The sequence below is a fragment of the Podarcis raffonei genome, chromosome 4, assembly GCF_027172205.1.
Source record: "Podarcis raffonei isolate rPodRaf1 chromosome 4, rPodRaf1.pri, whole genome shotgun sequence".
Classification (NCBI taxonomy): Eukaryota; Metazoa; Chordata; class Lepidosauria; order Squamata; family Lacertidae; genus Podarcis; species Podarcis raffonei.
Genome location: NC_070605.1, coordinates 60,896,466 through 60,912,803, shown reverse-complemented (window position 1 = coordinate 60,912,803; position 16,338 = coordinate 60,896,466). Strand labels below are relative to the sequence as shown.

Below are 16,338 nucleotides of genomic sequence, written 5' to 3'. Positions count from 1 at the left end.
TTTTCCAGTACTCAGACCAGGTCCAATACTTCACCTGGATCACTGTATTCAGTATTTTAATGCCACTGCCATGTTATATTCAGTGAATATGTGCAACCAATCTTCTACCTAGTTCATGAAGACTCTTTAATCTCGCCCCTTATGTTTCCTTCACTGAAATAACTTTCTAAATAGTTACACTAAATGTTCTTGCAAAGAATATAGCATCACATGTGTATAACAAATATGAGGTAATTGATCTTGATAGCTGATCTTTAATTCCTCCAGCAAACTGTCTTAATCCCAGTAATTTACCTGAATGTCTAATTTAGGCCACAAAATCTAAGAATTTCTATTCCATTAACTATTATAATGGAGTAACCTTGAATTTGAAAAGGTGTCCTCATCTGCAATTCCTAAATCTATTTGGAGTCTCAAAGGAATCCCCTAAGCCAACAATCTATTCAGTTACTCTAAGCTCTTTCAATTACAATTCTATATAGTTAACTGGCTTATTTTAATTTGTAATTGTAAATTCAAATTGTTCCCCTGAGATTATGACTTACTACCTCATGGTTAGCCATGTGTCACTGAAGGATCTTACTTGGTTCAATCCTAAACACAGCTGAAAATGTCTAATTGATCAGCAAGTAGCTTAGGACTGAAGCCTTAGGGCAGTTTTATATTCCTTTATGGCAGCTATTTTCATTTTCAGTATACTTTCTCTGCATGTGAAAAGGTATACTGTCTCTTTATGACTGGCTTGCCTCCCAATATCCATGTAAACAAAAAATATAACATAAATGTCATAGTGAAACCTTGAAACTCCTGTGTTTGATATCCTGTATCTTGTTCATAGCCCATTGCCCTTTTTATTTGTTATGCTGTGGATTCTGATCTTTTGATAACTGAGTAAAATCTCCTAGTTTTATCTTATATAGTATTAAAACCCATATTATTCCACACTGATCACAGGTAAGGTAATATTAATAGTATCTAAAGCAGCAGTCTTCAACTGGTGGATCAGGAACCAGCTTGCAGTCTAACAGCAGTACTGCCACCATACAGGCATATGGTAAAATATAATAAAGTGGATCCCCAAATGCATTTAGGGGCTAAAGATGGGTTCCAGAACTGGAAAAAGGTATCTAAAGTATGCTTTTGACTTTCTGCTATACCAAAGGTTGAGTAGTGATACAAAAATGACAGTACTGCATTTATGTTTCTGTATCATACCTAATCAATCATGCATAAAAGTAAAAAAAGAAAACTATGGGTAATGGCTGCTCACAAAAAAAATGGCTCCAAAGGCCTATTGGCTTCACAAAACTTATTTCATGATACTGTACTTTGGTTCCTGGCTACAGTTGATCACAGTAGGATTGAGAGACAAATATTGATATTTCACAGTCTGAATCAGTCTAGATTCAGTCTAGATTCTGAATCAGAATCTAGAAGCCATCACAACTGATAAGGTAATTATACAGCAAAGAGAAAACAAACTTAGGGTTGTATATTCTACTCAGAATAGGCCCATTGAAATTGTGGACCTAAGTTATTTATGCCTATTAATGTCATTTTGTAAGTATGTTATTCAAGACAGTAATCAGCTGCAGAACATACATGTCACACTAATTTCTTGCTATCGTCTAACTCTGTGGAATAGGATTACATTTTCCATAATTAAACCTTGCAGCCAAATAATGAAATTAGCAATGTTAGGGTTAATGTGAGCTTCATCAGTTATAAAGGCTATAAAGAAGCAGCAGCAGCAGCATATATTTTAATGAATTGCCTTCAAAGAGAAGACTTTCATATATGGGTAAACCACACCAAGGAACTTAGGTTATAGCAGGGATTCTCAATTTGCATTTCCTTCTGCCCCCAATTCTAGGAGGATCTTAAAAGCAGTCACGCTTGTGGTGCTCTTTCAATGGACTAGAATTTCTTAGCTTCCACCTATTTCAAACAGTTTTCAGAAACCTCTTATAGGAATACAGTGAGGTAAATAAATTTACTGAGTACAATGTGATAGTTTCTTTTTACCTCACACATGGAAAGTTACCATTGTGGAAAGGATGGCTATACCACATATAACAGGAGTTAATAATACTGAAATATTCCATCCGTAATCAGGTACAAAGTGAATGTTCGGTGCATATATAATATTTTTTCAACCGCAGAATTTCAGTAAATATAGATGAGATGTCAATGTAAACCCCATTCACAGAAACCGCTGGTGCAAAGCTATCAATGGAGAGCATTTCTGTGATTGGTTGAGAAAGAGCAAGAACACATGCACTGCCTCCCTTTGATTTCTGGCAGCCAGCTGGCCCAACCTAGGCTGCAAGATTGATCTTGGTGCCAGTCACTGCAGAGCTGAGTAGGATTTTTCCCCATGTCCACTCCTGCAGGCTAGTTTCATCACCTACTCTGTTCTACATGGCATGGTGGGTAAGGGCACAGGTGGTGGGTGTGGCTTAGTAGGTTAATTTGTTCACATTTTGGCAGGTATGTGCAGGAGATGGAAAGGCGGCAAGATCAACAGCTGAGCACCCTTAGACACCTTTGGAGGTGGTGGGCATGTTCTGAAGGCAGCCCCTCCGGTCTGTGCATTCTGTAGGGCTGGATATTGAATGCCTAGTCTCACCCAATAGGCGCTGTTGGGTTAGAAATGGGAAGTCTTCCTAGATACATTCAGGGCAGGGCTCAGGTAAGGGCCTATGATCAGGTCATGCTTTTGTCCTCAGCAAGGTAGCTCACACAGGATCTTCACACAGGAGCTGTTGAGTTATAGTTACCTCGACTTTCTAAGCATCTGGATAGAGTTCACAATGTGCTAGCAGAAAAGTTCCACCTGTGCAAGCAAATCAACCTGCTAGACAGAATGATCCCCTTCCTCTTTGCCTACATGCTGTTCTGTGGGGTCTCCTGACCCCCCCAAGCCAATTAACCGGGGGGGAGGGGGAAGAGAGAGGGAAAACAACACTGTGCAAGTAGAACCCCTTGCACAGGGCTTCTGCTGATGGGCAGGATTTACCTAGCAAGCTTCATTATTTCTATAATGACCAATATACACAAGGAACGTCTGCTGCTTTAAAAAGACAAGAGTGAGCTTGGTCCTTCCTCTCACCCATTAAACCAGAATGAAGGTGTAAGAAACACAGTGCATATGCATGCACACATGTACCATTCCTTTGTATAATTACACTCTTGCAGAATTCCTTCATTTAAACTGCTACTATAACTACCATAGTGCAATAACCTACTAAGGAAGTATAAAAAGATATGACAGAATTATACTGTATTATCTCTCACTGAGCTGCGAGTTAATAAGTTTGAAAACTTACCTTTTCGTTTTACCTTGTTTAATATGGCTGAGTTGATCTAAATTCTCAGGCTCAGTGATGCAACTGGTTGATTCAACTAAAATGACACTAAAAATATTTCCAGTTTAGCAAAAAGCCTACAATATTTAAAGGTAATAAAACAAACAACTTGCAAAAATAGGAATACAGCAATACTTAGATTTTAAGAACTCTGACCTACCCATCCCAAAGTCTCTGTACTAGCAAAAATACTTTAATAACCAAACCTAAGCTTTTTTTTCATGTACTTTTTACCTAGACAACAGAATCCTTGGAGAGATGAAGCCTACCCAAGGTGTTCTTGACCCATGCCCCTCCCAGCTTATAAAAGCAGCTGTTGGGGGACTGGTGGAGTGGGTAATGGGAGTGATGAATGCTTCTTTACATCAAGGCAGAGTCCCACCATATCTAAAAGAAGCAGTGGTGAAATGTCTTCTTTATAAAAACAAAAACTTCCAGGTATCCCAAAGTTCTGGATAACTTTCAGCCTTTTCTGTGGCTGCTCCCATATTGTGGAATTCCCTCCTAAGAGAAGTTGGAGTAGCTCCCTCCATACTATCTTTCCACTGACAAGCTAAGACCTCTGTATTCAGACAGGCTGTGGAATGCTAGGTGCAGATGATGTTGACCAATCAGCATTTTAATGCTGGTTTTAAATGCTTTATTGTATTTTAACTATTGTTTTTAACTAGTTTGTTTTTATTAATTTGTAATTTATAACGCTGTTTTAAAACTCTTAAATCTGAAAATGTCTTTTCCAGGGTGAGTAGAGCCTCTAGCCAACCTTTTAAAGACAAATAAAATGACATAAAACTCTGTAGCCAGAAAAGTTGAATGCCTATGGCCAAAGCATCATTTTGGGGATAAAAAGTCAAAGCTAATGTGTCATCAGATTATTGCATATTTCAGATACAAAATCCTTTAAAACAACTACAAAATTTAACACAGATAAATTTAATAATACATGCCTGAAAACCAATCATTTCTTTATAATTCAGAGCATTTTATATGTGTCCTGGTAAATGGTGACATTTACTGGTTTTTCATGTTTAAAGCAAGAACAGAAAATTATGGAAAGAATATACAGAACTGCCTAGAAACCAAACCATTTCAATCTAATGTGATACCTGAATGGCCCATCCATTTTGAAAGGACTAATAACCTGCAGATTTAATTCGTTTAGCTCATAACATGGAGATTTGCATTTTAATACACCCTGTAAGTAAATGAAAAAAGCATTAGTCTTATAGCTCACAATTCAGAGTTAATTATATTTTTAAATAATCAGATCCTTTTGTTTTCTCTCTCTCTCTCTCTCTCTCTCTCACACACACACACACACACAGGTTAATGGCAGTGCAATGTACACTTCGAAAAGTGTAAAGTTCTGTCAATAAAATATTCATAGAAACAGCCCCTTTCCAACAAATACTGAGGGGGGCAAAGAAACGCCGGCTCCCTAGAGTTGGCACACCCAGTGGGAGTTGACCCTTCTCTTCTCTTTTTACTTTTAGCCTTACATCTAACTTCCCTCATTCCCTCTGGACTAGCTAGGAGCTCTCTGCAGGAGGGCATCTGCTGCTGTCTTCCAAAGAATGACTCTATTTTTCATAGAAAATGGTGGATTTACAAGGAACACATGAGCCAGTGGTTGTGGAGAGGCAGTTTCATCTTGTGTTTCCGATAACCAACTATTTCAGCTATTGTGCACACACCGTTTACTAAATAACCCCTTCTCTCTGATGGCGCTGCCTGCCAATTCCTGGAAGCACACCTCTAGGTTACAGCAAAGAAGCCAAGCATTTTCCATCTTCGATTTCTGTCTTCCACAAGAAAGGTGAACATTAGAGTCTCAATTCTCTTACCTCTTCCTATTTTCCTTAATTCCATTTCCTTGCCTGCCTCTGATTCTCACAAGATGGGGGAAAGGATGACTTTGTATATAACCTTTCACCCTCCGTGATTCTTTCACTCTTCCCATAGCAAAGCTAAGTCTCTATGTCTCTTAACTCCAAACTCCATATAAAGCAACTTTCTACCCTCTGGTCTCTCCCTTCTTCGCAACAGTAACTAAATGTGTGCTCCAGGCAACTTGTGGCTGGGTTATCCTGTGCAATGGATTCTTAGCCCTTTCTCTTCTGTATGTTTCTCTGGAGGCATTTCAGTGCCAGTTTGTTGCTTCTAAAGCATTTTATACTTGCTTTTCTTACATTTCAACCATATTTCTTTTATAAATAAATATTATTACAACTGCAACAACAGTTTAGTTATTGCTAACTCTCCAGAGCAACCATGCTAATAACCATCCTTGCTGGTCAGTCCGAAATCCCTCAAAGTAAGAAAGGTATTCAAAGCCAATTTGCAATTGGCTTTGTGCACAACTGTCTCCAGCAAGAATCAAAAGAAGAGCGTTGCTAATTCCCCAAATCAACACTTCCTGTGAATACCCATGTAAAACACATGTTCACACATGAGCAGAACTGGCAGGGCCATCTTAAGCATATCTGGCACCATGGTGCAAAGTTCCCTCCACCCCGGCCCCCCGCCCCCGTTTCCAGAGTTGCCAATCTTTTTTAGGGAGGACGGCGCTGCTGGCAATGCACCCAGCTTTGTGGGGCTGGAGGAGGAGGGCAGTGGCTGGAGGGCAGCTCCTCCAGCGGGGAAGAGGCAGAGGCTGGACGCGGCGGCTCCCGGCTCAGCTCACTGCTTCGTGCCACGGTGACCCTGGCAGACAGTGGCTCTGGGTGTGGCATGGCGCTGCTTCGGCACAGCATGGCAGAGGCAGGCGAGGGCAGCGAGCTGATACCGGGAGGCACCGCGTCCAGCCTCCGCCTCTTCCCTGGTGCCCTCCAGAACTTGGCACCCTGCATCACTAGCCTCTATGGATAAGACGCCCCTGGGAACTGGCAACAGCGAGGAAACTTTTTTCAGCCTGAGGGACACATTCCCTCATGGTTAATATTCTGGGGGCTGCAAGGCAGTAGTGAGCAGGACCAAAGCAGGCAGGGCCAAAATTGGGGGACACACACACATTCACTTGCTGCTCTCAAGCCTCCAGCAATTAGGCTTCAAACAAGCATGTTAACATTTTGTGGTGTGGGGCACCATTTTTTGCTGGGTACCACAGTGCCCAGGGAGTGTTAGCTCTTTCCTTCCCAGCTGTGATCCCTCCTCCTAAAAAAATACACCTCTCACAGCAATTGGGCTTTTTTCAAGCCTGTTAAATGGGAGGCTGGGCAAAAAGGTGATGGCACATGGTGCATTGAGATGCTCCACTGAAACATCTGAACCATGTCCCACTGGTTCCTCAGCCCTGTTTTAATAGTGCAAGAGATATTTCAGCATCTTCAATAATAGAGAGATCTTTAAACATGGACTCACTATATAATATCTTAGGGTGTTTGCTATCTGGAACAAACAATAAATATGACCTATTATTCTATAATACACATGAAAACTTGATTCTAACGGACTACAGAGTTTATCATTAAGTGCATGGTACCTACAGCAAGTTTAATACGACTGATCTTTGTCTTCAAGGAGAAAGCCATAGTAGCCCCAACCACTCCAGTTAAAGCTTTTGTAATAAGTAACAGCACAGCTTCAGCAGGATGCAGGAAGCGACTAGTAAACTCCACATTTATGGTTGTTTGGCTCCTAAGTCAGGAGATACAGCAATATATTTTGCAATGGCATTATGGCAAAGTCTTTCCCAGAATAAATCACAAAATGGTAAAAATAGATATTTCAAATCTAGTAAAAGTATGCATTGAATAAATATTTGACAACAGAAGAGCATGTGGGGAAATAAGCCTTACAAGCCCTAGAACAAGAATCCTGAATAGTAAAAAAAAAAAAATTAACAGAAAACCACTGACTAAAACTGGCACAGAAAGATTTGTGTACGCCATTAAAATGAAACCCAAAGTAATTTTTAAATTATTTATAAATTTCTGAATAAAATATATACCAAATTCATTGCATTCTGTTCAAATTAGTATTTAATTTATTTTCACCAGATGTTCTAGAGTTCTTTTTCTGGATCTCGTATTACATGGGTCCCAGAGACATGTTGGGAAAATTAAGACACAAAGCAATGGGAGCCCCACTGTCACATCGCTTTGCAGTGTGCTCAGCCACCCACAAAATATAAAATGTGGTGGGACTATGTGGGGATCCAAGGGATGTGTCCCTAGTTGCCATGGCACCTATGCGAGCTGAGCTGTAGGAGACAAGTGTAGGATACAATCAGTCTATCTACAAAGCTCAGTTTCTATTATTTTCTTCATCCTTTTAAAGTACTTGTTTTAAATATTTTATACAGTTCATCCAGACCTTAGCTGATAATCATAAACAGCTGATTTTAGAAAACAAACATCTTTTCAAGTACGTTATTGTTCTAACTTCATGCTGTATTAACTCTGGAGAAAACAGCTAAATGTATTGACAAAGTGCTGTTTAGGAGGTTATGTCGACGACTCCTTAAACTCTCAATTTTGCCAACATTTAAAAACGAGAGATTTAAGCAAGTAGCTTACATGAAATTATTTTTATTGACTAAAAATAACCTACTGTGTTAAAATGTCAAAAAGCAGGATGCACTAGAGTTGGCAAAATTCCATACAGTTAGAAAATAAAGTTTTTTATTATTTTTATAGAATTTTACAAAGCAGATGGGGAAAGGAAAATAAAATACAGCTTACTTATCTGTAAGCTTACTTACACAACATCTTATATTCTTATTTCTCCCGACTTGGAAGATTACCTCGGATTGATTAAATTAATGAGGGGGAGTTGTAGACTTCATGTAGCTCAACATGAAGTCTTCAACTTCATGTTGAAGACAACCCATGGTACCAGGTGTCAAATACATTGTGTGAAGGTACTACAGAACATTTGAGGGCTACTCATCCTTTGTTTCTATTATGGGATGTACTAAGGAATATAAGAAGTTTAAGAAGGGAGGGACACTAACATATTCCCCTTAATTTCTCCCCATGCCCCCTCTTGCTCCTCCACAACACTGCAAATGCCCCCTTTAGCTGCATCCACTTCCATCTGAACCCTCTCCAATTCCTCCTCCTCTCCAGCTTTATTTTCCCCATCACCAGAGCCCTAAAATTGTCTCACACATATGCACCTAACTTAACTTAAAAATAAAATAAAGATAGCTATAAGTTAATAAAGAGCAACAGGAGCTGAATTATAGAAATCTTAACGTTTCAGACATTTTTCTCCATTGCAAGTTAATTTTGTACCATCACTTTGTTTTGAAGCAATTCTGATTAATATGAAGTGCAGCAGGGGATGATCTGTGTTGCTCAACCTACTGAACTATTTGCAAGAAACATAAAATGCCAATTTGCAGAGGAAGAGCTCCTTATTTGAATTCATTTAGAGATCAAGCCTCGAGGAAAAGCTTTTATACATAGTATTTGCTGCTTTACCCCTGATCCGATTCAGACATAATACAACATGGGCTCACACACTCCCTCCTCTCATACCTGAGAGGGATAGCCAGAAAGTGAAAAGGGAGTATACAAGCCCATAGTATCCTTCTAATATACACTGTGATTTGAAGACTGGGAACATTGTGTCTCAGTCAGACACCTGCTGCTCTGCAAAATATCCTACAAAAGATAAAGAAGGAATAGAGACTATCTTGTTCAGTAAAACAAAATGGAAGGCTACTTACTTTGGGGAAATGGTGACCATATTTCCTTTAGGTAATGAAAAATCAGCACATTCTCTTCCTAAAATTGTAGCAGTGTAAACCAAAGGCTTGATACTTGGGTTTTTTAACTGTATCTGTTGCAAATAAATAAACAAATAACATTTTATTTTATTTCTACCCCACCTTTTCTGAAAGCTCTCACCAGACAGTTTATTCTAGAATGTTCTTAAACACAACACCACAAATAGTGGTATTGTGAATCAATAGTGTAATAAAATAATGCTAGGTAGGGATGTGTTATTCATGTAGCAATAAAATCAGTAAAAAGCTTGAGAGTGTGAGGAAAAAGTATTTAGATTCTGTTTAAAGGCCACTAGGCTTGCTCCTGGTAAACACCGTCTTGAATGACTTTTCGTGTCAGCCCAGAGCAGGACCTCTGAAACTGATCTTAAGAGCCCAGGAAGGTTCAAGCAAAAACCATGCAAGATCTCTGTTTATTTTGCACAATATTCTGTTGTCAGTACAATGTAGCACATACACTGGGAAGTACAGTGCTCCTTATTCCCAGTGATAACACTAACGGATGGCTGTGATGTCTGAGCTGCCGTATTCCAGAAAGCCACTCCAAGTAGCAATTGTCCTGCTACATGGGGAAAAGATTGCCTTTCCCCAGCACTGAAATATTGTGGAAATATATGCAACACATAATCAGTAGATTTACATAGTGCATCTATTAAGGTCTTGTTCACATATCATGGTAAACCATAGCTAATGGTTTGCCACGATCATGCCCTTCGCATCTGTTTTGCTCCTGTCTGCTCATGCACAGATGAAGAAACAACAATCCCAGAGATTGATCAGTAAACCAAGAACAAACCATGCATACAGAGCCTGAATTTTGGGGAACAAAACAAACCACAACCCCTAGTTCAAACATAATACTAAGCCAGGGATTAAAGTTTTGTTTCCTCCCAGCGCAAGGAACTCACAATGTAATTTCCTTAAGGAGTCACTTAAAAGTAGAAAAAAAACAGTTAGTACCTTTCTAACAACAGTAGCATGAAGCGGACCAGCAAACTCGACAGATTTCTTAGGTAAATACTGGGGAAGCCACTCATATAAATAGACACAAAGCATAAGCATTGTGATTGGATTTGGATCACAAATGTCTGTAGCCTAATTAAAAAAAGATGCAGAGTAAGTTCATGCTGTGGATAAAGATCCCCCCACCAAAGCTTATAAATGAAGGAATTTCAATATCAAGTTTCAATATCAATATCAATATCAATATCATCTCGACTACCGATTTTTCATACATAAAGGAACAACAAAAGCAAGGGTAAATCCTAGACACAAGAATTTAATCTTTCAAACACCAAGACATACAAAGTATATTTCAATGAGGAACAGAGAATAAATTTTGCTTTCATTGTGTTGTAATAAATTGCATGGCTGCTGAAAATGAGGATTGTAGAACTACTTTAACTAATAGAGATTACATTTCCACCAAGTTTCAACATAAAAACATATTTCCATTGTCACAGAGATCTATCATTTACATTTTAATACATTATTGAAACTGCAAGGCATACTACAAAACAAGCATTCTGAAATTCAGCGGATGCAGTTATTCACAGATACTGACTTATGACTAAATGTATCCACCCTACCATTACTGCATCCCACATCATTTAGAGTACCTCAGTAAAAAAAAAATAGGATTAACCAGTTCACATAATTGGTTCATTAATAATCTCATAAAATATGGCATCATTCATGGCACTAAAAGTATAATGCAGCTTTCTGCAATTAGAGTAATGCAGATGAATATCACAACTGTTAATATACTTTTTATTTGCAGGGCAGAAATACACTCTAACCCAATGGATTTTATGGTAATTTGGGTTTAAAATGCAAGTAAATGACTGAATCCAGCAAGCACTGGTCTGTAGTAAAGCCCATTTGTTTAATATTCAGATTCTGTATGAAGGTAACCATTATTTTTCTATGCATAAACCAAAATATATATTATACTCTGAGTGAAAAATGCAACATTTCCAGCCCCTTTGTTCAACTGTGTTGATTCACCTCAAGTCTGAGCTACAATTCAGTGACAAGCTTTCTGATTTGCTTTGCTAATTTAACAGTTTGTAACTTTATTCTAACAAGACTCCCAGCCCCAGGCTTCAGACCAGCTCTGCACAGGCCTTCCCACTCAAGTAGCTGTCCTCTGCTTCACTTCTTAGCTCTGCTATAAGAGGCACTATACCTCTGAATACCAGTTGGTAGAGAAGACAAGAGAGACTGCTGTTATGCTCAGACCCTGTTTGTTAGCTTCCTATAGGCATCTGGTTGGCCACTGTGAGAACACAACCATCATGACTAGCAGCCACTGGGAGCTTTTATCCCCCATGAATTTTTCTAATCCACTTTAAAGCACAAACTTTGGTTGGTGTTACTACATCTTGTGTGAATGAGTTCAGTAGTTTAACTACAAACTGTGTCCAGAGGCACTTCCATTTGTCTGCCCTGGGTCTTCCAAAATTCAGCTTCACTGTCCCCATGTTCTACTATTATGACAGAGAAAGAAAAAGAAAAACTTCTGTCTACTTTCTCCATACCATACATAATTTTAAACACCTCTGTTGTGTCCCCCCTACTCACATTTTTGCTCAACATTTTTGCCCCTCTGCTGTGGCAGCCAAAAAGAAAAAAAAGCTCTTTCACCCTGCCCAGTAGGCACCCACAGTGCCCTTTTAAGATTGCCCTATTCAAATAGTTTTACTCAATGCCTTTTAGCAAGGCCATTATGAAAAGTTAACTTATCCCAATATACAAGAATAAAGAACAAAACCGTTCACAGACCATTCATAACTTAGTTCCACTTACCAGTACATGTATGTCAAGGCTTATTGCATGAAAAGCATTTACAAGAATCAGGCAATTGTGAAGACATTGTTCAGAAGTTTGTGGATTAGTGTACATATTCACAAAGTGTGTTGAAATCTGCAGATAAGATTAAAAAACAACAACTGAACTCCTTCTAAATCATCTTAGTAATTAGGTCCTAGTTCAGGATTTGGAATAAACATTCCTATTTGATACTTTCTGATTTCCTTACACATCGGGCTTTCTACTGCCTCGTCTTCAAGAGCTCACGTTTCCATTCAAAATAACAGTTAGTCTTTTTCTTTGTTCCTTTGAACATTGTGGCACTAGCACACCTTGATGACACCTTATGCAGAAAGGTGCAGCTTTATGTTGCTGCACTTCCTCACCTCAATTCTTCACTTATTGTTGCTGTCACTCCAAGAATCACACCAAAGCTGGCTAACTGCATGTCAGAACAGTAGCTCATCAAGACCACTACTATCTGCTCTGACTGACAGTTGCTCGCCAATGTCTCAAAGGTCATTCCTAGCATGGCCAGCTGGAGATTCTGGGGACCAAAATGGCAATGTCCAGCAACACGAAGCAGGTGCTACAATACACCCCATTTTCTTCATCAGGAACCTCCAAAACAAAGTGATTTTGTCAGTAGAAAACCACTTAGTCAGTTTACTTGTTCTCTAGCTTCCTGCTTGACACCTAATTGACAAGCGTTTCCAGCAGGAAAAAAAGGTCTCTGCCTTAGGTGTTCATTTTGTGTTGCTTTTAAATCTGTCTTCTGGGGTGGCGGTTACAGTTTTTGAAACTATATAAATATGTTTTTATGGTTTGCTTGTAAATGACCTTGAGACATATGTGAAAGGCAATTAATTAATTACCAACTCCAACCACTCCTGTGTTTTCAAGTCTACTTAATGGCTTCCATTCACACTTTCCCTAAAATGTAGCAAGCTAAATTTAGAACCAGCATTGTGGGACAAGAATCTGGAGATCATGCACTGGATCCACTGTGCATTTGTTTAGCTGCAGCCATAAGCGAAGACAAAACAAATGACACTTTACCCAACAGAGAGATATATGTCACAATAATACAATTTGGATTGGAAGTGGAAGAGGTTAGGAACAGACAATGGAACAGAGTAAGAGCACAAAATGGCAATGAGGGAACACACAGAATGCATTTAGGGTAGTTAAGAAAAGTGGGTCTTGATGATGGGCATGAAGCAGCCTTAAATGAAGGGAGAAGTGAGAGCCTAGGGAGAAGCATGTTACAAGGCAGAGACTAGAATGAAAGACTCAGATAACAGAAGCTATTAAGTTATGAGTCTGAGCACAGTGAAGGAAGAAAAGGAAAGATTAGAGAGAAGATAAAATAGGTAGCTGGCACAATAGCAAAATGAGAGACGGATAACTTATTATTTCCCTCCTGTTCAAGCTCAAGTTGATCATGGCATTTTTTATTTTTTATTTTCTATCAATTGCCTAACAATACATTGAACACTGATTTCTCTTAATGAAATACAAGTATTTTAAAACTAACAAATAATATTTCCATCAAAATAGTGAAAAACTTTCTTACCAAATAAGGGCAATATTTGGCTACTTGTGCAGCTAGGACAAGGCCATCAAGCAGATCTTTATCAAAGTTTACTATCCATCTTGTAGGTGGTATATCACCTGTTTGAAATGAGAATTTAGTGTTTTCCCCTGAAGAATCTGTGAGCCTATTCTGACAAAATTCCACCATTTTTTCCTTGTGGAAAATCATATTATAAACATAGTACAATATTTCAAGTATGTCTACCCAATCTTCCTAGATAAATTGTAGTTTAACTCCCTCCTGCAATGTCCCCTCACCAAATTATGTTGGTAGGCTTTCGGTTTTCAGACATCTTCATCATCCTTTAGGATGAAGATCACATGAAGCCCAACCACAATAGATCCTGCAAATAGATCTATAGACTGATCTATAGACAGGCTATTCAGCAAATGGAAGTATTTATAGATAAGCATTAATTAGAATTATCTACTGGCAAAGGATGCATGTATGTTACCCTAAAATGGCTCTTTGGGGGGAAATCTCCTAAGATAATAGCTGGAATGGAGGTCAACAAAAATTCCTTACTCTTATATATAAAAAGGTAAAGGTAAAGGACCCCTGACAGTTAAGTCTAGTCACAAATGATTCTGGGGTTGTGGTGCTCATCTCGCTTTACAGGCCGAGGGAGCCGGCGTTTGTCCGCAAACAGTTTTTCCGGGTCATGTGGCCAGCATGACTAAGCTGCTTCTGGTGCAACGGAACACCAAAACCAGAGCAGTGCACGGAAAAGCCATTTACCTTCCCATCGGAGTGGTACCTATTTATCTACTTGCACTTTTTGGCGTGCTTTCGAACTGCTAGGTTGGAAGGAGCTGGAACCGAGCAATGGGAGCTCACCCCGTCATGGGGATTCGAACCGCCGACCTTCTGATCAGGAAGCCCAAGAGGCTCAGTGGTTTAGACCACAGCACCACCCGCGTCCCACTCTTATATATACACCATACCTAAAGCTCAAAATTACTAGAGACAGATTGTACATTAGCACTCAAACTCAAGAAGCACTCTCAAAGTACTCGTTTATTTGGAGCTAGTTCTCTAACAAATGAAATGTTTTATTATGCAAATAAAACAACAGATTCCATTTACTGATGCCCAGCTAAGCTGACTAGTTTTACCTCTGCTTCATTTTTTTGCTATCTCAGTCCTAACAATTATTTGCTTTTCTTGTGCACTGTTGAAAAGCAAATGCATTAATTAGAACTCCCATATGTCTTAATTGACAATTATGTTACTCAGCTTTAATAATTAATACATCAGCACTTAGAATATTTACCAGCCAAAATTGCATTAGCACTAGAGTCATAGGTAAACACCATAATGAATTAAAATGTAACCCAATTCCAAAACCCAGCCCTGGAAATTTTTAATATTTAAAAGAAATTAGAAGGTTTCAGCTGCACTAAAAGGTTGAGCAAAGCCATTGCAACATTAATAAAGGAACATGGGGTTTATGTCACTCTATGCAAGAATTGTCATTAAATAGTCACCTGGTAGCCATGGTGACCTGAAATTGCCCCCAAGTCAGCACCTCTTATTCACAGCATTGTACTCAGCAGTCCAGCCCTTTAAAAATAAAATTGTATGTATGATTCCCACAATGTACTAACTGTTTTATAAATGTGTGTGGTATTTTATATCTATTTTGTTGATTTACTCTTAAACTATGTATTTTGGTCTATGTTGTAACTTTAGAGTTGTTTAGACAGACAACTGCAAAATTATGTATAAATAATTTTTTTAAAAATTAAATCAGACATATGCAGTTCAGTATTGAGTGAATTCATATGAGAAAAAACCTTCATTGACCAAAATCAGACAGGGGCAAGGATGGCTTGTTGCCTTGCTATCAAAAGTGCCTTCTCATCAACATTACAATTACTGGTGGACAAGCCAATAGCAGTGAAGAGCAGAAACTGCAACTGCAGCCTACTTGCCCATTCACCACCTTCCTCTGGAAAGCAATAGGGAACTGGGCCCAATCTTCATGCTGGATGAGGATCTGAAGGCAGTCACTTCTGTTTCTTGTCTCTGTTCTTGATGCTCACCTGAACAAGTGGGCAACTGAGCACATGCTGGCACTGAGGACAAGGAGGAGACTCCAGTCCCCTGTTGTGCTGGATCTTTGCAGCTACCTATGGGTCCCAATCTCTGATGCTGGCCTAGTTCCCATATATCATAAATATTCTGCTGACTATCTTGTTTGGACTGTTGTCAACATTCATTGCTACACACCCGAGATTTTGGACATTACACTGAATACCCAAAATTTTACGATTTTTGAAGTTTAAATAAGGATACTGACAGTCCCAGGTAAATACTGTAAATATCTGAATACAGCTTCTTATTTTTCAGAAATAAAAATCATCTGGGATTGTCAGCAAATTTTAGGCAGATATTCATGTTAATATGCATATAACACCTGTACACCCTAACCATATTTTAGGTTCTGAGATCAGATGCACCCACTCTTCCAAAAAGATTTAATAAAAATATTTTAGTACTAAATTCACACCACAAAGAGGTACATGATTCATAGCAGAAATGTCACTTAGCATTTAAGATTATCTCCTTCTGACTTTTGAAGTAAAAGTCTGGGAAGGCATAAACAAACCTTCCATTATTGGTCCCAAACTGCAGTTGAAGCATGGGTCAAAAAAAATTTATTTAAACAAGTTTCTAAAGGCTTCTACAGTTTATGATGGCCTGGATGAGTGTCAGAGCTTAAGAGATTATCACTGTGGGAGGAAATCTATATAAAAAAGAATTTTGTTTAGTGCCCTTGTAGCAACAAAGAGCCTGAGAACATAACTTAAGGCAACATCAAGAAA

General features: G+C 38.8%; 1 protein-coding gene across 4 annotated transcripts in view; it reads right to left on the bottom strand.

The window, feature by feature from the left end:
* CFAP47 (cilia and flagella associated protein 47) overlaps nt 1-16,338 on the bottom strand; it is a 183,807-nt gene that overhangs the window by 113,000 nt on the left and 54,469 nt on the right. For all 4 annotated transcript variants that reach the window (XM_053386956.1, XM_053386957.1, XM_053386958.1 and 1 more), the window contains 7 exons: nt 13,490-13,587; nt 11,911-12,027; nt 10,063-10,197; nt 9,043-9,155; nt 6,854-7,004; nt 4,475-4,563; nt 3,330-3,416 (listed from right to left, as the gene is read on the bottom strand). In XM_053386956.1, coding sequence (XP_053242931.1) covers nt 3,330-3,416; nt 4,475-4,563; nt 6,854-7,004; nt 9,043-9,155; nt 10,063-10,197; nt 11,911-12,027; nt 13,490-13,587 — 790 coding nt within the window. The remainder of the gene's footprint in view (nt 1-3,329; nt 3,417-4,474; nt 4,564-6,853; nt 7,005-9,042; nt 9,156-10,062; nt 10,198-11,910; nt 12,028-13,489; nt 13,588-16,338) is intronic.